Genomic DNA, 22,286 nt, shown 5'->3' with positions numbered 1-22,286 from the left:
CGGGCAACCACCTCGAAATATGTAGGAAAGAGACAACCCAAGGGCACATCCTTACTCTGTGCTTTGGGTCATAGGGAAGGAAGACAAGGGTCACCTGAAAACAAACCCTGAATGAGATACCTGACACGGTTACCATCTGAGCAGCAGGGGCGCAGTCGGTACAGCACGGAGATGCTAGGTAGAGGGGCGGTGCACTCGGAGGTGGCACAAACGAGAGAGTGTGCCATTTCATCTGCTACTACAACCGTGTGAGATTTGGAAGGCGGGGATAATTCCTGGAATTCCTTATTTATTATTTTTGGTTTGAGATTGACCACAAATATCTGAAACTATACATAAAGAAGCCTACTAGAATTCTGAAAAGTGGGTGGTCTTATCATGAGGAAAATGAAACACACATGTTAAACCCAGCAAGGGTGGTATCATATGCTTATGATCCAAAAACTGTATTCTTAATCATTCTGAGCTGCTGTCCTTTCCCCTGAGATGGGTGGCTATTTCTATAAAAATAAGAAAGGAGAATTCCTTCCCACCCCAAGGAACACTGGCAAGAGGTAACTTGGAAAATTAGCATAAGCTATGTTTCAAAATGAATTAGCTATCAGTTTAAGAGTGTTTTAATTCATCATTTTCCTCTCTTCTTACTAACACAATTACTTCATTTGAAAAGTTGGGCCCTGGTGGTGCTGTGTCTTTGGGGCAGTATTTTGCCCTCTCTATTTAAAGCAGTGCTTCTCAGCCTTCCTGATGCTGTGACCCTGTAATACAGTTCCTCATGCTGTGACCCTGTAATACAGTTCCTCATGCTGCGACCCTGTAATACAGTTCCTGACGCTGTGACCCTGTAATACAGTTCCTCATGCTGTGACCCTGTAATACAGTTCCTCATGCTGCGGCCCTGTAATACAGTTCCTGACGCTGTGACCCTGTAATACAGTTCCTCATGCTGTGACCCTGTAATACAGTTCCTGACACTGTGACCCTGTAATACAGTTCCTCATGCTGCGACCCTGTAATACAGTTCCTGACGCTGTGACTCTGTAATACAGTTCCTCATGCTGCGACCCTGTAATACAGTTCCTCATGCTGCGACCCTGTAATACAGTTCCTGACGCTGTGACCCTGTAATACAGTTCCTGACGCTGTGACCCTGTAATACAGTTCCTCATGCTGCGACCCTGTAATACAGTTCCTGACACTGTGACCCTGTAATACAGTTCCTCATGCTGTGACCCTGTAATACAGTTCCTCATGCTGTGACCCTGTAATACAGTTCCTCATGCTGTGACCCTGTAATACATTTCCTCATGCTGCGACCTTGTAATACAGTTCCTCATGCTGTGACCCTGTAATACAGTTCCTGACGCTGTGATCCTGTAATATAGTTCCTCATGCTGTGACCCTGTAATACAGTTCCTCATGCTGTGGTGGACCCCACCCCCCAGCCATCAGATTATTTTCACTGTTACTTCATAGCTGTTCTTTTGTTACTGTTGTGAATCATAATGTAAACACCTGCTTTCCAGTGGTCTTAGGCAACACCCCAGAAGGGTTGTTCAACCCCGAACCACTGATTTAAAATGAGAACTCATTAGCTATTGCATGCTAGGCCTGGTAACAGCTGGTTTGTCTCCTCTGTGCCTGGGATCAAAGGGCCTTGCCATATATGTGGAACGCCCTTCACGTTTTCTCTTTTTCTGGTGCTGGAAATTCGCCCCAGGAGCTAACATATACTAAGGAAGTCCTCTAACACCAAGCTGCAGAGACAGCCACATTATGGCCTTCACTAGCATCAGCCACTTCAAAGTGGCTGATTAAAACATTTCATTCCTCTTACAATGCAAAACAGTGTAGAATAGATTCACCAAAAAGCTTTTAGGCAAGGTGTGGTGCTGCATGCCTACGTGTAATCCCAGCAGTGTGGAGGCAGGGGGAGGGAAATTGTGGTTAAAGACTATCCTCGGCTACTTTGGGTAAATTCAAGGCCAGTGAGCTACGTGAGACCCTATCTCAAAACAAACACAAATCCTTTACACGTATGGCATTAAGTAGTTTGAGCCTAGAGGTACCTGTAGGTGTCATCTGGATATGTCCTGGTGATGTAGTCCTGGAATTCTACATAAGCCTTTTCTTGAAATTTTTCAATCAGCTCCATGTTCTCCAGGCCTGGATGATCTAAGACATAAAAGAACAGAGTTACTCAAGTTCTGAATGCTCATCTAATAATTCATGGGATATGGTGACACAGGATGGAGAAGAAGACAGTTCGCTAGAAACAGAAGCCCCATATACAATGTTTTACTCCTTCCTTCTAGAAGTAATTACTAAACACACCATCAAGACCGTATTGTAGCCAGTGGTAACCATTAACATTTAATAAAAACCAGACCACTGTGTGTTACCAATATGTTTTTCTCTCCAAAGTAGTGGAATATTTATTTACTTATTTATTTATTTATTTTACCATTTCACTTTTAACAACAGAAAATGACCAAAAGGGCTAAAATTAAAAGATTAAATTTAAAAACAACTTTAATCCACAAAATATTTGCAGGTTGTATTTGTCAAGGAACCCAACAGATATGGCCATGTTTAGAAGTACTTAAGAAATTATGAGTTATTAGCACTTTTATCTTGTCAGAAAAATCATAATGCAGAAAAATGAAATAATCTACAAAACATTTTGATAGTCATATTTCACAAAATAGAAGTATTTAAAGAGCTCCATCAATTTATAGCTAACTTTTCGATTTTACCTAAAAGAAATGAAATTCTCTAACTGGTTGTGCTGGAATGGAGACACGTGCGGCTCGATGTGTGGCACAGTGGCAGACCTGTCTCCTGTCCTGTAAAGGTCCGATGCTGGGTCCCAGCACCACAAACAGAAATGAGTGAAAACGGGGGCACATCTTATCAGCTCCTAGGAAGCACTCAGCCTGCACTCTGCACTGAGCCACAGGCCCGGCCTCATGTGAAGCACTAAACAGTACAAACGTCTTAACACCTGATTCACATCACAGAGAGGGAGAAGCAGGTCCCCCGGACAGTTTTATTAGGACACACAGGAGCAGAATACCCATCGAAGTGAAAGCACAGACCCTCAAAGGACTGCTGATTCCTCCTACTTGTGAACGAGCAACCTGGAGGCCACTTTACTGTCTGTAAACTAGACACCGCAGGAAAGCAAGCGGCCCATCTTCCTACATGTCTGCAGCTTTCATAGGTCCCGAGAGTGTAGCAAACCCCAGACACAGCAATAATTGTCTTGCGTTCTGGCTTTAATAATGCTCAACAAGATTAATCTAAGAATTCAAATAATACAGGCCCATGGGTTCCACTGATTTGCCAGGCAAATGTCTAATATCCTTAAAATCAGATTTAGAGCACAAAATTAGATGATTTTAGTATATTCAGAGTTTTATAGTATTGCCACGATGCAATTATGGGACATTTTTATGATTCCAAAGTAACCCTCAACTAGGAGCCATCACTCCCCATCTCCCCACGCCCCGACTCCACAAACGACCAATTTACATTCCTCTCCATGTCTGCCTGCACGGGATTATTTCACATAAATGGAGTCAAACAACGATGTCTGCCCGGAGGAGTGGTGCCTTTCACACAGGCCCAAACTCTATATGCTGACGGCACCTCATGTGTGCACATACTGTATACACGCACACCATCTGTCTTTACGTTCTTATTACGTGTGTGTGTGTGTGTGTGTGTGTGCAGGAATGCATGCCACAGTACATTTCTGTGGAGAGAAGGTTATCCTAATCATCCTGCTTCTACCTGCCGAGTACTTAGATTAAGGGCGTATCCCATCAAGGCCAGCTTCACTCAGTTTTAGATGGACAACTCCACAGTATCCATTTTTGCCTACTATGACTAGTACCAACATGAACATTCATGTCGATACTTTTGTGTACATATACAATTTTGTATTTGGGGGGTCAATTGGAATTGAATAAACGCCTAACTTTGTGTGTATGTGTGTGTGTGTGTGTGTGTGTGTGCAGCATATGTACTTGTTATTACAGGTGTGTTCATGTGTGTGGGGGGCAGAGGGAGCTATCAGGTGTCTTTCCTCTCTGCCTCTATGTTTGGAGACACGGTCTCTTACTGAGCTTATCGATTGGCCAGGCTGGATGGCCAATGAGCATTAGGTATCTGCCTATCGCACTCCTGGTACTGCTAGTGCTAGGATTACAGGTTCAAGCCAGTCTGGCTTTTTATATCGGTTTTGGGGATTCAAACTCAGGTCTTTGTGTTTGCATGACAGGTACTTTATCCACCGAACAATTTTCCCATCCTCCTCATGTTTAATGTTCTGAGGAAGTGCTGAATTCCTGTCCAAGGCAACTGCACCATTTTACACTCCTATCTGCAGTGGGTGAGGGCTCCAATTTCTGTACATCATCAAATACTCTAATGAGACACAAATGTCCTGGGCATGGCGGTGTATATCTGCAATCTAGTACGTGAGTATCTGAGACAGAAGGACTGCCAAGGGTTCAAGCCAAGCCTGGGCTATACAGGTAGTATTAGAAGGACTGCCAAGGGTTCAAGCCAAGACTGGGCTATACAGGTAGTATTAGCCTCAACAGGACTACAAGCCCAAGACCCTATCTGAAAAGTACAAAAAATGACTAAATAAATGATAAACAAAACGCAGAAGACGTGTTTCTATATGGCCTGCAGGTAGGCGTACTCATAGCCGTCGATGCAAAGTTCGGCCATGCTGTGAACACAGAAGGGTCTGTACCTGGACTGAAGAGCACTATGGCCTTCAGGTAGGCGTACTCGTAGCCGTCGATGCAGAGTTTCACCATGCTGTTACAGAACTCCTGCAACTTGAAGATGTGCTCCATCAACGACTTCCTCCGTTCCGGTGACATTTTGTCTTTAAAACACAAACACACACTTCTAATTGTCATCGAAAATGGTTGGCCATTTTCATGCATTTCCAGTCTCACTTTCCCTCCAGTATTGAATAATCGATTTCTAAACGCTTAGAATTCAGAATCTCTGCTCAGAGCAGGAGGTAACAAATCGCCTTCTGGTATTGCTTATTCGAGAAAAATGGAGTAAAACCTGAAACTCAGTGTTTCCCCTTCAGATAGCCCTTGAGATGTAGAGCATCCATCTGAAAAAAATGTCCAAGTCCAAAGAGGGGCGGGGGTGGAGCTCGCCTGGCAGGGTGCTTATCTAGTGTTCGGGGAAACCTTAGATCTGAGGGCCTGGAGTCGTGGGCATGTACCTAGAGTCCCAACACTTGCGAGGCAGAGGCAGGTGATCAGGAGTTCAAGGCCATCCTTTGATACTTAGATTTTTGAGAACACACCTCAAAAGAAACAAAGAACAACAACAACAAAACCAAAGTACAAAAGACTCAAATGTTTATAACAAGGTTTTATTTAAGCTTCTATCATTTGAAAAAATAATGAGGAAAACCATTTTCAGTTTTAAAAATTAGAAACTTTAGTATAATAAAAACAAAAATTGAGCAAAACACATTGCTAAGAGCAAAGAAAAGTTGAGAAAAATATGGTTTTCCAACATTTTAACGTATCTAAAAGGGACACGTGAAGAAGGCATCTGAGTGTTTATGGGACTTCGGCTTTCCCTGCCGTGTAACACGTGAGCAGACTGAAGGACTCAGGACCACGAATAAGAAGGGAGTGTGGTGATGCCCTCTGGGAGTTTTCTACTAGATGAGCTTTAAAGTGATTTCTCAGCCCTTTATGAGGAAGCCGATGATTTTAAAATGACGTAAAGACAATCAACCCGGTGTGGAGCAGCACAGGTCACCACAGCCTTTGGGAGGTGACGGCAGGAGAAGAATTTAATGTAGCCTGAGCCACACAGCAAGTGCTAGGGGAGATGGAGACTGCACGGTGAGACGCTGCCCCAATCGCAACCAGGGAAAAAAGGAAGAAAGGAAAAGGGAGAAAACAGAGGGGCAGTGAGTAGTCAGCACATGCCTGCTAGCCAGCACGTGAAGAGGGGCTGCGGGGTGATGGAGGCAGGGGAATCTCAAGAAGATACTGAGATGTTGTCTTGATAAAAATAAAAACCAGCCAAAAATACAAAACAAACAAAAGCACTGGGGAACAGAAGGTACTGAGGAAATAAAAGGGACGAATGTATAAATTATTCCTGAGCGCAAAGGCAGCAGCGTTTTAATGAGTTAGCCATTTTCCAGGGGCTGAATTACTACTGCTTCCTCAGATAGAGCATCTAGAAAATTAAAAAAAGAAAAAGTAAGGAGTCCATGACTTTGTAAATCTCTCTACTTTTACAGAGGCTTTTTGGAGCTGGCCGTGGTGGCCCACCCCTTGAATCCTAGTGCTCAGGAGGCAGAGGCAGGTTATCTCCATGATGTTCCAGGACAGCCTGACCTAGACAGTGAGATCACGTATTTACATAAGGTCTGCTATTAGCCCATGATGGTCTTGAACTTGTGCCTTCCTAGACCAGTCATTCTGGTGAGCACCACTGCATCCCACGCATTTCCATTTTCTTTAGATGAAAGAAGAGATTCTAAGGTATTGATTCAAAACCAGCTGATCATGTGACTCTAAGGGGTATTATGAAGAAATATAGTCTTAGAATCGGGAGAGAAGTACACATACTGAATTATTTGATCATTCCCTACCTACATACAAATTTACATGGACTTTTATCTCTACATAAAAATACAAAATTTCATAAGGCCTATGTGATGATTTGAGGTTTGTCCCTGCCAAAATCCATGTTTGAATTTGCTTGCTAAGACAGTGGTGCTGGGAGGCGATCCTGTAAGAAAGATTAATGTTTTCCTCACGAGGTTAGACTCTTTCTTAGGAGAGCAGGCTGTCAGAAGCAACTTCAGATTCCTTGGCGCATTCACATGTGTTCTCTCTCTTCTGGGTTATCTGCTTGATAACCCAGTCTCAGGTGTTATATTTTAGAAACAAAAACCTGACTACTAAGCCTTTTAGACTTAAATACACAAGTCTTCATGTTTCTGTCTCTCTCTCTCTCTCTCTCTCTCTCTCTCTCTCCCTCTCTCTCTCAATATGTGTGTATGCATGTGCATGTGTATATATGTGATCATGTGAGTCTACACACACACACATGCTTTTCCAAGACAGAGTTTCTCTGTGTAGCTTTGAAGCCTGTCCTGGAACTCACTCTGTAGACCAGGCTGGCCTCAAACTCAGAGGTCTGCCTGCTTCTGCCTCCCAAGAGTTAGGATTAAAGGCGGAAGCCACCACCACCCAGTTTAAAAATATTTTGAATGATCAATGAATTTGTCAAAATGTTAAGATTACCCGGAGTAAAAAGGTAAAATATCAATACAGTCATCTGGCTACTTAACTTTGGCCCTAACCTTTGCAGAGCAGATGACTCCCCCACTAACTTTGAGAACAGAATCGATAAGTTGGGTTTTACCTTGCTGAAGGCTATTGTGAAGACAATTGACAAACGTTGCTAATATGGTTGCTACGTTCATCACTTGCCAGCACTGGGCAAGACCAAGAGTGAAGAGTTCGTTCCAGTACGCTTTTACCAAAGATATACTGCTTTCTTGCCTGGTGGGAACAGAAACAAAGGCATACATGAGATATAAACTTCCCAACTGATCGATGCACTAACCACCAGTTTACAACTATTCTAAAAGACCCACGGGCACACACCTGAGAATTCTGTGTTCTGTACAGTTGGCAGAAGTCCACAAAGAGGCCCTAAATCTAAATCTCAGCTAGCTCACTATTGCTACAGCAAGATTTAAAACAGGTTAGTAGAGAGTATTCTCCACTTTCCAATACAAAAATGCTATGTACCTGAGGTAACAGATGTGTCAATTACCCTGAGGTGAGCGTTACACGCTGTGTGGAAATGACCCAGTGCTCTCCTTAGACACACACAATTTCTAAGAATCAACTGCCAGTAAAAGTACATTGCAAAAATTTTAAATAAACAGGCCATGATATGCCAGGCACTGGTGGAATGAGAGTTGACATAGTGGATTAAGTCTGCCTATGAAAGAGAAGGGTTGTATAAATATGAAACTTTAGATATTTTATATAAGTGTTAGATAAACATATACATCTGACTATATACACAGTTAATTTCAAACAGTTAAAATCCCACAAGTATGAAGATGACATGTAAGAAAACAGGAGGGTCGGGGAGAGATCTCTGAGGCAATGACATTCAATAATTGGAAGAAAATTTTAAAATAATTTAGACGCATGTGTATGTGACTATCTGTATATGCCCTCTGTGTGTGTGCACACGCGCACGTTCATGTACATGTCCTCAGAGGCCAGAAAAGAGCATGAGATTCTCTGCAGCTGGTGTCACAAGCTGGCTGGAGCCAGCTGTGGATGTTAGGATTCAAACTCAAGTCCTCTGCAGGAGCAGGAAGTACTCGTAGACACTTAGACATACCTCCAGCTCCAGAGATACTTTTTAAAGACAAAAATGTTGGGATAAGCTTGCAATCCCAGCAGTCAAGACGTGGAGGCAGGAGGCTCAGGGGTTCAAGGCAAGCCTAGGCTACGTGACATACTGTCTCAGAAGTCCGGAGACGCGGAGAGCAAGTACAGCAGCGATAAGGAAGAACACGGGCAAGCCTGAAACAGCGGTGTGGTGGATAACGCCCACTGTCAGCTGTTGCCACGACCTTCTTCACGATGATAAAATTGTTTCCTAAACAGATGGGTCAAAATTAAACCTTCCCTCCTTAAGCTGTCTTGGCAATGAGAAAAGTAACGAGCCGAGAAGGCAACGTTCAGTGTTCAATGGTGGTGGATGCCTTTCTAAATGCGGCCATCTTCTCGGAATGTTCTGTCTCTACTTGGTGCTCTAGTTAACAAACTCACTCATTCTTTAAGGGCTAGATCAGAGCTTTTATTTTTTAATTTGGTGCAGCTGAGGGTGACCCCTGGAGTGGCCTTTCATTTGTATTTTAATAAATAAAGCTTGCCTGAGGATCAGAAAAGCAAAACAACTACAATGATAATACACAGCTTTAATCCCAGTAGCCATACTAGCTTGCCATAGAAAACAAGAGGGTAGTGGTGCACACCTTTAATCCCAGCACTAGAGGGGAATATAAGACAGGAGGAGACAGCTCTCACACACAGTCTCATTCTGAGATTCCTGGAGGCAGGATCACCATTTCTGACTGAGGTAGAGGTAAGAGCTAGTGGCTGACCGTTTTGCTTCTCAGATAGTCAGATTGAACCCCAACTGCTCTCTCTGAGTTTTTATTAATTGTGCTTCAGACCCCAGAGCCGTGAGATGCATCTCCAGGCTCAGAAGTTGCTATGTATTTGTTTGAGGCAGAGTTTCACTGTGACGCCATTGGTGGTTTGGAACGCATGGTCCTCTTGTCTCGGCCTCCCTAGTGCTAGCATTACAGGCATGCGCTGTGATATCTGCCTACACAGCTCGTTTCTTTGGATAAATGCCCTCTTTTAACACCCTCTCTTGTTCCTTTGGGTGTTTACTTAATCTTGCACCCAGGTTTATGTGTGTTTCCTAGTTTCCACACTACCCAAAGGTAACTGTTCCCTTGCGCATTTCTGTATCACAGTGAACATGTACTTCAAAGTACATGATGTGTACAAGAAAATCTGGGCTTTTTGTTTGTTGTTTTTCTAATCTTTGAGGATACAGAACAGACAGAAGTGAGGACTTTACAAGTCAGTTGAACTCTAGGCTTAATAGAAGCTGGGCTGCGGTGGCGCACACCTTTAATCCCAGCACTGGGGAGACAGAGGCAGGTAGATCTCTGAGTTTGAGGCCTGTCTGATCTACAGAGTGAGATCCAAGATAGCTAGGGCTACCCAGAGAATCCCTGTCTTGAAAAATAAAGTGAAACAAAAAGAGTCAGTTTGAGAAATTGGGACATTTTACCAAAAAAAAAATCTTTAAATAACACCTATATATTTTAAGATAATTAAATTGTAGGGTTTCTTTCTTTTCTGCAAAGAGATTCAAGTCATTAAGGATGTGCTGCTGCTGCTGCTACAAGTCACAACATTATACAGAATTACTCAGCCATCTTTTCACGGGTGATTCATCAGACCCTAGGGCCTTGGTAAAGGTGAAATCAAGATTCAACGAAATTTTGGTGTTATTGCTTTGTGAATAAAGTGGCTGTCTTTTGCTGTAAATTTTCTGTTACATATTTGGGAATTAATTCCCACAGTTCAGAACTGTTTCCTATGCCTTTCAGCTACGTGTGGAAACAGTTTCCCGCTGCCAGGCCTCCGTTCCTCTCTCCTAGGTAAACGCAGAGATCCCCCTTCCTGCAATTATCGTTATCAGCAGGCCTGTGGTCAGTGCTTAGGATCAGGAAAGAGCATTCCACTTAGGATAGTCACAGATTTCCAGGGACACAGAATTCCTACCTGCCCAAGCTGCTGCTCTGGGTTTACCTCACTTGAAAGATTCTCAACTCCTTCCGCTCACCTTCACCTCAGTTTACTGATGTTTTGGGTTCAGGAAATTTACTGCTTGAGTTTTACTCTCAAGTCCTATTCATAGTTTTACTAAAAATAGCCCTTTTAGCTCGTTTACTAATCACCTAAGAGTATAGTGTAGCGTACTAACCTTCCCCTCTAGAATTTCCTGATGATTTAATTCCTTTCTTTTTTCTTTCTTTCTTTTTTAAAGACAGGATTTCTTTATGTTACAGCCCTAGCTGTCCCAGAACTAGCTCTTGTAGACCAGACTTGTCTCAAACTCGCAGAGATCCGCCTGCCTCTGCCTCCCGAGTGCTGGGATTAAATATGTGTGCCACCACCGCCTGGCTTTAATGTGTAGTCCAGGCTGGCCTCAATTCCAGATCCTCCTGTCTCTGGCTCCGTCAGCAAATCCTATTGGCCCGCGCCACCAGTACTGACTTAATTCCTTTCTTAGCCAACTTTCTCCACTAAGGAGTTCACCAGATGTGCACTAGCCATTCCCACCTTTGTGCTGACAGCCACGGTCTGTCTCTGTCTCTCTCTCTCTCTCTCTCTCTCTCTCTCTCTCTCTCTCTCTCTCTCTCTCTCTCTCTCTCTCTCTCTCTCTCTCTCTCTGTGTGTGTGTGTGTGTGTAGGTGTGTATGTATGTATGTATGTATGTATGTATGAAAATTCTTATCTGACTTTTTAGGGGCAGAAGAATTCCAGCCCTGGGACCTGCTAGGACTGAGGAACTGCTGGTTGTAGGGATATGTATTACTGGAAACATTTGTAACGAATGAAGAGAGAAAAAAGAAGAAGAATGCCACAGGGTGTCAGTGGGATGGCCCACAGGTAAAAGTGCTTGTCATCAAGCCCAACCACCTGGCGATCCCCAGGACTCACATGGCGGAAGGAGAGAGCTCACCACTACAAGTTGTCCTCTGGCCTTCACATGTGTGCTGTGCCATGTGCATCCCATCCCCCAAACACAAAATAAAACAAAAAACTTGCAACTTGGTGCACACCCGTGCACTCAGGTGCACACGAACACATAAGCAGAAAGAAGGCAGTAAAAAGATTCAAAGGCTAACATTGCCACCCAAGAGTTTACAAAGTAGCTGGACATGGCAGTGCATGTCTACACACAAAGCATGGGGGAGACTGAGGCAGGGGGATTGTGTAAGAGGTCAGTTTGAGCTGCATAATGAGTTCCCAGCTAGTCTGCACTACAGTCTGAGGTGCTGCCTCAAAAGCAACAAACAAACAAACAAAAAAGCAAAACCAAGAGTTTACAGAGAAGTTTTCCCTCGTGATTATATTTCAGTATTTGGGAAGGACAACCTGCCAACAGAAGAAACTGGCTATGGAATAAACTTGAAAGTGAAGTTCAAATGCAAAGAAAAGCAGTATGCATAAACCTTCACACAGGAGATAATGAAGAGAAAGCCATCTCAGTTAAAATCAAGGAAAATAAGAAGGCATTATGCTTGGTTGTCAGCAACAGTAAGACTCCCAGTCAACAGTGAGGAAAGAAGCTCATTTGTCCACTGCTGCTGCAAGTGGGACTCATCAGTGCCTTCGGGGAACAGTTCCTAACGACATCAAAGCAAATGTGCATGCCTCATAGACCTAGCAACCTATTTCATGGAAATAGTAACGCATCTTGACAGACTGCTTGGTAGCACTGGATAGAATATGAAAGCTGGCAACAGCTCATATGTCTGCTGATAGAGATGAGTATCTAAGTTGTAATACTTCCACAAATGAGGCAGTCATTAGGAAAAATGGGAATTTATACACGTGGCACAGAAAGTTGGATAGTGTGATGTGACAGTCGAGAGAAAGAACAGGCTGTGCCACTAGGTGAGGGTGTTTGGATGGTTTAATAACCATGGCATCGAAAGAGCTGGCAGGACACTGAACTCGTAACAACGGGATTACTTACTTCTGGAGAGAAGGTTTTATTTTATGGTTTTATACTTGGGTTACTTTAGGAGTAAAGAAAACTTAAAAGCAAACCAGTCTTCATCTTAACCTCTGACTATGAAGTTTTAAAAAGAAAACAGCTAACCAAAGTAGGTAAGCAGTGTGGTGGGTTTAACGAGAAAGGCCCCCATAGGCTCATATGTGTGATACTTGGTCCCAATTAGTAGAAATGGTTGGGAAGGATTGGGAGGTGTGGCCTTGTTAAGAGGACGTGTGTCACAGAGGGGTGGGCTTTGAGATTTCAAAAGACCCACACCATTCCCATTCTCTCTGACTCCTGTTTGACATTCAAGATGTAAGCTCTCCGTTATTGCTCCAGCACCATGCCTGCCTGTCTGGTGGCATGCTTCCTGCCATGATGTTCACGGACTCTAACCCTCTGAAGTCATAACATCCCCAAAACTCTGTCTTCTATTTGACTTGGTCGCGGCAATAGAAAAGTCTCTAGGAGAAATGACAAACACAGGAAAGCAAACATAACTGGAAAAATATCAGAGCTGGTCTGTCTGTGCTGCCCTTTGTACTGGAAACACCGTGGACGTATGGGGAAGGCTCAGAGAACAGCTTAGATTCAGGGCGGAAGATGAGAACGGTAGAAATAGGCGGCCAAGAGGGCAACTGAGAGTAAACGCTAAATTAGTTACTTCCAGGAAAGAGGTTACAGGGTCACCTGTAGAAACCAATTACAGAAGGACATCCAAGTTTATTCAAAACAAAATTTCAGCTAGGGATGGATGGATACGTGACTGTAATCCCAGCACTTGGACGCAAAAAGAGCAAGAGTTCAAGGCCAACCTGAGCTACATGGTAAGTTTGAGGCTATCCTGAATCCCAGCAAGACTCTGAACCATGGGCATGCTTGCTATCAGAATACTTCTGTTAGGGAATAAATGACTATTACAGTATCCTCGTAGTACCTATTTTCAAAATGTTCCTTCTGCGAAGCAAAAGAAATGGATAGAAAATGCATTTAAATGATCCATCCAGATCCCAGAAAGCCCTGGAAGTATCATCTACAACAAAAGCATTACGTTGGCCAAGTCACCTATGCCTGAGGACAACCCAACCATTTGGTATCCACATACATACACCCAACGCATTACCTGTCACCCCAGGTTACCCAACTTCTTAATCTACTGGAACTGTGAATCATTTGCCTAAACCATACAGAATGAATTTCCTATGAATTAAACTACAGATCTTAAACAGAAAATCAACATTTCTATTAAATATAGAGGCTTTTCAAAATACAAATGATACTAACCAAATCCCTACCCACCAAGCCATCTGCGTAAACGTGCTTGCTACTGTTGTCTGTGTCCCGCTGCAAATTCAGAGCTCTGAGGACAATTTCTGTATCCAGCCAGAAAAACCCAGCACACACACTCTCAGTCAGGCTTAGACCGTCTTTTATCTCCACAAAACAGAGCTTCCCGCCATTAGCATCCAGCTCTTATCTGATTAAGTCAACTCATAAAAAGGATTTAAAGATTATCTAGGCAGAGACAAGAAGTAAGAGTTTGTGTAGCAGCTAACGGCCGGGATTGTTAGCTCAACAGCTATTCTAATTAAGAGTCCTGTGGCTGCTGCACAGAAACTGATTTCCAGAGACAAGTGGCTGCCACTGTCACATTAATTATTCTATAAGCAGAAACCTCAGGCACCGCTTAGTTTGTGCTGCATCCCAGCTGTTTCCACGGATAAGCGCATTCAACAGAAGTGCTTAAAAACAATGGTCGTGTGACTAATGGAAAGAGTTCGGCTTACATCTCTAGTTCTCTTCTTTAATTAAAATAATGAATAGTTTATTCCAGGAAGGTGGGTGGGGTGGGAATCAAGATTGCTTTTCTGGACTAAGTGTGTCAGTTATAGTTTGGCTGATGGCACTTAATGCCTAACAAATCATAAAACATCAGCATGTTAATGTTTTTATACCATATTTTAATGCTTTTTCTTTTTAAAAAATTTATTTATTATGTATACCATGTTCCGCCTGCATGTCAGAAGAGGGCACCAGATCTCATTATATAGATGGTTGTGAGTCACCATGTGGTTGCTGGGAATTGAACTCCGGACCTCTGGAAGAGCAGCTGATGCTCTTAACCTCTGAGCCATCTCTCTAGCTCCTTAAAGTTTTTTCTTAGAAACATTTTGGAAAATTACTAACAGCTGACTATTATCCTGAGATAAAAGGGAAGGCTCGTTCCGAGGCTACATACGCTAATATAACCTCTGCCCTGTATCTCACAGCTCACTGAGTAGCGCGTAACCAGTCACGGTATCAACTATGTCCTGTGGGCTCAGGGCTCACGTGTTTTTTAGTTATAGTCAAAGCACTCTCTAAGGATAGGAAGGGGCCGTTATCTCCATCTGTCAAATGGGAAACAAACGAATCCAACTGAACAGGGAGGGCCCTGAGAGTAAACTACAGCCAGCTGAGTAAAGGCTTGGCTCTCTCCTTGTCACAGGTCAGCAAATGTTTGTACGGCTCTGATTTTTTTGGAGTAGGTCACTTCCCATTTCATCTGAATGCGCACATTTCTAAAATGGTCTTCGGAGGTTGGGGGAGGGAACTAGATGATTGAGAAACAATCACCTCTAATTTTAAACATGTAGGCAAATACAGCTCCCTGGTGTCATGCGTGGATGAATACTGAACATTGCGGGGGACAACCATCCAACAGGAGCATCCAGCCTTTTGACACTGCACATGACCGTGCCATCTACAAAGTCCACTTAAAGATCACATCATCAAAGAACAATAAATAAATAAAATACATCACAAAAATCTACAGTGTTTTATGATTTCATAGCTACTGTTGGCGTATGGAGCTCATAGCCATGAGGCCAGACATGCCTGAGTGCTAATACATTCCTATCTTAAAAAAAAAATGTGTGCATGCATATTTTGCCTGCATGTATGTCTGTGTACCATGTGCATGCCTGGTGCCAGCAGGAAAATCAGAAAGAGAGTATCAGGTCCACTGGAGCTGGAGGTAAGAAGGCAGTGGGCCACCAGGTGGGTGCTGGAAACAGAACCTGGGTCTTCTGCAAGAGCCGACAGTGTTCTCAGCCACTGGGCCTCTCACTGTGTTAATCAAAGATGGCTACTGCTGGTGCTGGCCACGATTTGTCCTCGCCTCTTACCCAGATTATTAACTTGCTCAAACTATAAAACATGGCAACTCTTCCACACCAAAAGCAATGGAGAAAAAAGTAGTTAGCTATCATTTTAATTATCACATAAATAGAACGGCAGACCTTCTTTTTCTACCGTAGTACAAATCCTCCCCAAATAAACTTTCTTGTTTAAACAAACGTGTGCCACAAAAATCACATTTATATTCAAGGACTTCAAAACACTCACCCTAGTGCCTGGAAAGAAGGAATGGAAAGTGCCCAGTGCATCGATAAGAACAGCAGTCTGGAGGCCGACTCCCCAATGTAGTGCACATTCAGGTACTCGGGCATAGGAGAAGGCATGGTGAGCTAGCATGAACAGATTTAGGTGAATCATCTTATGACTTCAAGTTCCAAATCATCAGTTCTTTGAAAAACTTGAATATAAAGATAACACATCACAGAGGAATCCAATATCTTCACCTAAAAATCTCTACTACTGAGACAACTCGCGTCACCGGGGATGACACCAGTGCTTGGGAGGAGCAGATTGTAAAGTCTGTCGAAGTAAGGACAGACAGACGGACTCTCCTGAGTGCTTGTCAACCATGGAACTTTATGAAGTTACTCTCTTGGTACATCAGTGTGTTCTCCTCCCCCACTCCTTTCTCTACCAAGGCCACACAGTAAATTCAGTGTCTGAGCAGCCCTGTATACTGAAGGGTCCTTCGTTTAGGCTGTAGTTTCGCTGGCAGAGAGGGCAGAGTAGCGAGCGTGAAGCAGGCCGGCTGGTGCCCACTGAGGAGAGCACGCTCCCACACCGGGCACTGCTATGACCTCGATGAAGCAAACAAAGCATATGGGGACCGGGGCTCAACACTGAGAGTCCTTCAACTCCTCAAAAAGCAGGTCTGTGCAGTATCACCCTATCCTAAAATAACGTTACTAAATACAAACTATTGTTTTGTATTGTTATAAACAAATAAATGACTGTTAAAAAGAGTAACATTCAAATTGACTTTAGAGAGTTACTTTAAGTGTCTGACCACAGTGAACATGAATCCTCTACCAAAACACTTCTGGAAACATTCTGGAAGTCTTATGTGCACACGTAAGGACTGCCTTTCCTATTTTGAATCAACAGTGACCTCAGAGGGGACCCGGGAAATGAGTACACAGCAATTGAAGGGCTAAACCAGAGGAAACCTTGCTGTTATCTACCAAATGGGAAAAATGAGTTATATCGGGGGACCTACAGCAAGGCTGAACAACCCTAACCCAAAATCTAAACTCGGAAACATTTGGGGGATTGATGCTTGATATTTCAGACATTTGCACATCTTGGATTTCTGGATTAAGTGTTCAACTAGTAACAACTCAATAGCTACCCCCAAATCTGAAAAACTGAAAACTCTGACACAGTTCTGGTCCCAGGCATCATTTCTAAATCTATTCCAGAAAAACACTTGCCCATACACACACACAAAAGTCATAGGTAAGAACGCCCCCTTTAACGCTGCTTCAAACACAGCATTAAATGCTAGCGACAACCCAAATTCCAATAACCAGAAAAAATAATGATGCCCACTATAGAATATTTTAGAAATATTAAAATTAATAAGAAAAACAGAGATGACAGTAAAAACAAAAACCGGCCAGGTGTGGTAATGCACGCCTGCAATCCCAGCTTTTAGGATGGTGAGGCCGGAGCACCACAAGCTGGAAACTGAGGCCAGCCTGGTCTGTGCTGCAAGTTCCGAGCAGTCTGGGCTCCAGAGAGAAATCTGCTCTAAAACAAAACAAAACAAACAAAAAGCCTCACAGACACCTAAGTAGGAAAAAATAGCAAGATCTAGTTTCCGCTGGAGAGCGTGCCTTGGATACTCACACCCACGAGAAGCGCAGGACTCCAGACAGTGAACAGCAGCTGATGTGGGATGGGTGGGGTATCAGCTGCTCCATAAGTGTTTTTCTTTCACTGTGTGTGTGTTCCTGTGTGTGCAGACGCACGTGTGGGAGTGCAAGTGCAAGCCAGAGGACGACCTCATTCCTCACACACCACACCGCCCATTCATCTTTTCTGTTGAGAAAGAAAGAGCTGGCCTGGGGCTCATTTAGACTGACCAGCAAGGGAGCCCCAGGGAAGCCTATCTGTGTCTGCAAAGCTGGGATTAGAAACATGTGGTACCACGACTGACACCTGTTTTATTTATTTATTTTTTTAACATAGGTCCTAGGATTTAAACTCAGGCCCATGTGCTTATAAGGCTTCACCAATTGAGCTATCTTTCCACATCCCAATAATATTTTTCTAGGGAACTAATGGCTTTGATAAGATTTCCAAAGGTATCTACATACCAAACAGATCACAGCGTTTTCATCGATAAGATATAACAGTTTTCTATAAATGTCAGGTAAAATGTAAGAAAACAAGGGCTGGAAAGATGGCTCAGTTGTTAAGAGCACTGGCAGCTCTTCCCGAGGACTCAGGTTCGATTCCCAGTAACCATATAATGGCTACCAATGTCTGTAACTGCGCTCTTGGCTCTGACACCTCTCCTAGCCTACAAGGGCACTGCATACAAGCGCTCCAGGCATCCATGCAGGAAAAACACCCATACACATACACATTATAATTTTTATTAAAAGTAAAAAAAACCCACAAAAGTTAAAGTTAAATCAAGATCAGATAATTTAAATAGTGAAATAGAAGTAGTTAAAGTCTACAGAACCAGACAATTTTAGCACAGAATTTCTACCAGACTTTCGAAGAAGAGTTAATGATAATGCTCTTCAAATCATTTCACAAAATATAAACAGAAGGAACCTTGCCAAATTCATTTTATGAGGCTATAGTTATCCTGATGCACAAACCACATAAAAACACAGCAAAGAAAGAGAGTAACAGACCAATTTCCCTTATAAACATAGATGCAAAAATACTCAATAAAATACTGGCAAACCATATCCAAGAACATATCAAAAAGGTCATCCACCATAATCAAGTAGGCTTCATCCCAGAGATGCAGGGATGGATCAATATACAAAAATCAGCAAATGTAATCTACAATATAAACAAATGGGAAAAAAATACACATGATCATCTCATTAGATGCCAAAAAAGTCTCTGACAAAATCCAACATCCCTTCATGATAAAAGTCCTGGAGAGATCAGGGATACAAGGGACATACCTAAACATAATAAGACAATTTACAGCAAGCAGACAACTAACATCAAATTAAATGGAGAGAAGCTCAAAGCAATTTCACTAAAATCAGGAACACAACAAGGCTGCGATGTGGGAGGTGATGTATACTGTGAATATATTTTATTGCCATTGGTTAATAAGAAGCTGCTTTCGGCCAATGGCTGGAAAAGATAGAGAGAGAGAGAGTAGGCAGAGTCAGTGAGAAGCCATGCAGCCCCACCGGAGACAGACACAGGATGGAACCTTGCTGGTAAGCCTCAGTCACGTGGTGATGCACAGATTAATGGAGATGGGTTAATTTAAGATATAAGAGTAAGCCAGAAATATGCTTAGGCGATTAGCCAAACAGTACTGCAAATAATATAGTTTCTGAATGATCATTTCGTGGTCTGGGCAGCTGGAAACAAACAAGTAGCCTCCCTCAACAAGGCTGTCCATTTTATCCGTATCTATTCAACATATCTATTCAACATAGCACTTAAATTCTAGCTAGAGCAATAAGACAACTGAAGAAGAGCACGGGGATACATATCGGAGAGGAAGAAGGCAAAATACTGTTATTTGTAGATAATATGATAGTATACATAACAGGCCTTAAAACTTCTACCAGGGAACTCCTACAGCTGATAAACACTTTCAACAAACTGTCTGGGTACAAGACTAACTCAAAACAACAACAACAAACAAAACCCCAAATCAGTGGCCTGTATACAAATGACAAATTACTGAGAAAGAAATAAGGAAAATAACACCCTTCAAAATAGCTTCAAACAATATCTTGGGCTAACTCTAACCAAGCAAGTGAAAGACTTGTATGATAAAAATTTCAAGTCTCTGGCCGGGCGGTGGTGGCGCACGCCTTTAATCCCAGCACTCGGGAGGCAGAGGCAGGCGGATCTCTGTGAGTTCGAGACCAGCCTGGTCTACAAGAGCTAGTTCCAGGACAGGCTCCAAAGCCACAGAGAAACCCTGTCTCGAAAAACCAAAAAAAAAAAAAAAAAAAAAAAAATTTCAAGTCTCTGAAGAAGAAATTTGAAAAAGATATCAGAAAATGGGAAGCTCTCCCATGCTCACAGATCCAATTAACATAGTGAAAATAGCCACATACCAAAAGCAATCTACAGATTCAACGTGATCCCCATCAATATTCCATGATGATTGTTTACAGATCTTGAAAAGACAAATCTCAACTTCATGTGGACAAAAAAAAAAAAAAAAAAAAAAAAAACCCAAGCTAGCTAAAACAACCCTGAACGATAAAAGAACCACTGGAGCTCTCAAGCGTCTGGATCTCAAGCTGCATGGTACTGGCACAAAAACAGACAAGTGGACCAATTGAATTGGACAGAAGACCCAGACATAAATGCACACACCTATGGATACCTGAATTTTGATAAAGAAACCAGAAATGCATAATGAAAAAAAAGACAGCATCTTCAACAAATGGTGCTGGCCAAACTGGACATATTCATGTAGAAGAAGATATAACAGAAGAATCCAAATAGATCCACATTATCACCCTGCATGAAACCCAAGTCCAACTGAATCGACCTCAACATAAAACCAGACACATAGAACCTGATAAAAGAGAAAGTGGAGAACAGCCTTGACCACTTTGGCACAGTAGACAACTTTCTGAACAGAGCACAGATAGCACAGGCACTAAGATCAACAATAAATGGGACCCCATGAAATGGAATATCTTCTGTAAGGTAAAAGACACTGTCAACTGAACAAAGAAAGGGTAAAAAAGAATTTTTTAGCAACTCCCATCTGAGAGAGGACTAATATCCAATATATATATATATATTATTTTTGTGATATATATATATATCACAAAAAATAATTCAATTAAAAAATGAAATACAGATCTAGAGAGAAAATTCTCAATAGAGGAAGCGCAATGGTTGAGAAACACTTAAAGAACTATTCAACATCCTTAACCCTCAGGGAAATGCAAATTAAAACTACTTTGAGAGTCCATCTGTTTACCTGTCAGAATAGAATCAGTAACACAAATGACAGTTCCCCCCAGTGAAGATGTGGAGCAAGGGGAACCCTTCCATTGCTGGTGGGAGTGCAAACTTATATAGTCATTATGGAAACCAATATGACAAGTCCTCAGAAAGTTGGGAATCGATCTACCTCAAGATCCAGCTAACTACTCATGGGCACATACCCAAAGAATGTCCATGGTACCACAAGGACACCTGCTCAGCTACGTTCACTGCAGCTTTATTCATAATAACTAGAAACTGGCAACAACCTCGATGTCTCCCAACTGAAGAATGGATAAAGAAAATGTAGCACATTTACACAATGGAGTATTACTCGTCTGTTAAAAATGACATCATCAAATTTGCTGGCCAATGGATACTAGAAAAGATCACCCTGTGTGAGTTATCTCAGACTCAGAAAAACAAATATGATCGGTGCCTTGCTCAGTCATCTTCAGAGAAGATTCTTCTGGAAGCAGATAGGAGAGGGTGCAGAGACCCACAACCAGACATTATGCAGAGAGAGAGAGAGAGAGAGAGAGAGAGAGAGAGAGAGAGAGAGAGAGAGAGAGAGAGAGAGAGAGAGAGAGAGAGAGGGAGGGAGGGAGGGAGGGAGGGAGGGAGGGAGGAAGTCTAAACTAGAGGTCTCCATTGGGTGCCTCCCCTCAGAGCTCAGGGAACCTTGAGGAAGAGAGGAAAGATTGCAGAAGTCAGAGGGGATGGAGGACACCAGGAGGACCCATTGAATCTGAGCAGGACTCACATTGGTTCCCAGAGACTGAAGCGGCAAGCCTGAGGCCTGCATGGGTCTGTGTATCTGTTATGGCTGTTAGCTTGGTGTTTCTGTGGGACTCCTAACAGTGGAAGTAGCTATGTCTCTGACTCCTTTGCCTGCTCTTGGACTCTTTTCTTCCTCCTGGGTTACCTTGTCCAGCCTCCACATGAGGGTATCTGCCTTGTCTTATTGTATCTTGTTTTGTGATGTTTGGCTGTTGTTTCTTGGAGGCCTGGTCTTTTCTGAAGGGAAGCAGAGGGGAGTGGATCTGGGGAGGGAGGAGCTGGAAGAGGTGGGGGGAAGGAAACTGTGGTCAGGATGTATTATATGAGAGAAGAATCTATTTTCAATCAAAAAATTAAATAAAAAAAACCTTGTCTTTGTTCAAAATTAGGCACAAAGGTTTACCTAATTCTTACTTTCAGGAATAGAATGTGGGACCTCTTTTGCTTGTATAGTATGGTTTCCAATTCTGTGTTTTATGGTATGTATGTGTTTCTTGTACTTTTTCTTTTCTATTCTGGTTTGTTTGTTTGCCTGTTTGTTCTAAAGAGAAAGAAAGAAAGGAGTGGAGCTGGATGGGTAGGGAGGTGGAAAGGATCTGGAGATGGGGGAGGGGAAACTGATCAGAATAGGTTGAATGAAAAATATTATTTCTTCTTTTTCTTTTACTGGTTTTTTGAGATGGGGTTTTTCTGTGTAGCCCCGACTGCATTGGAATTTACTCTGTAGACCAGGCTGGCCTCGA

The 22,286-nt window shown here is 42.7% G+C and overlaps 1 protein-coding gene across 2 annotated transcripts in view; it reads right to left on the bottom strand.

The window, feature by feature from the left end:
* Nr2c1 (nuclear receptor subfamily 2 group C member 1) overlaps positions 1-22,286 on the bottom strand; it is a 52,556-nt gene that overhangs the window by 1,257 nt on the left and 29,013 nt on the right. For both annotated transcript variants that reach the window (XM_038314679.1, XM_038314680.1), the window contains exons 10-13: positions 15,805-15,926; positions 7,441-7,580; positions 4,769-4,906; positions 2,070-2,175 (exon numbers count right to left, since the gene is read on the bottom strand). In XM_038314679.1, the coding sequence (XP_038170607.1) occupies positions 2,070-2,175; positions 4,769-4,906; positions 7,441-7,580; positions 15,805-15,926 (506 nt within the window). The remainder of the gene's footprint in view (positions 1-2,069; positions 2,176-4,768; positions 4,907-7,440; positions 7,581-15,804; positions 15,927-22,286) is intronic.

Source organism: Arvicola amphibius, chromosome 17 (assembly GCF_903992535.2).
Source record: "Arvicola amphibius chromosome 17, mArvAmp1.2, whole genome shotgun sequence".
Classification (NCBI taxonomy): Eukaryota; Metazoa; Chordata; class Mammalia; order Rodentia; family Cricetidae; genus Arvicola; species Arvicola amphibius.
Note: the sequence above shows the minus strand (reverse complement) of the source record. Positions and strands in the feature narration are given on the sequence as shown.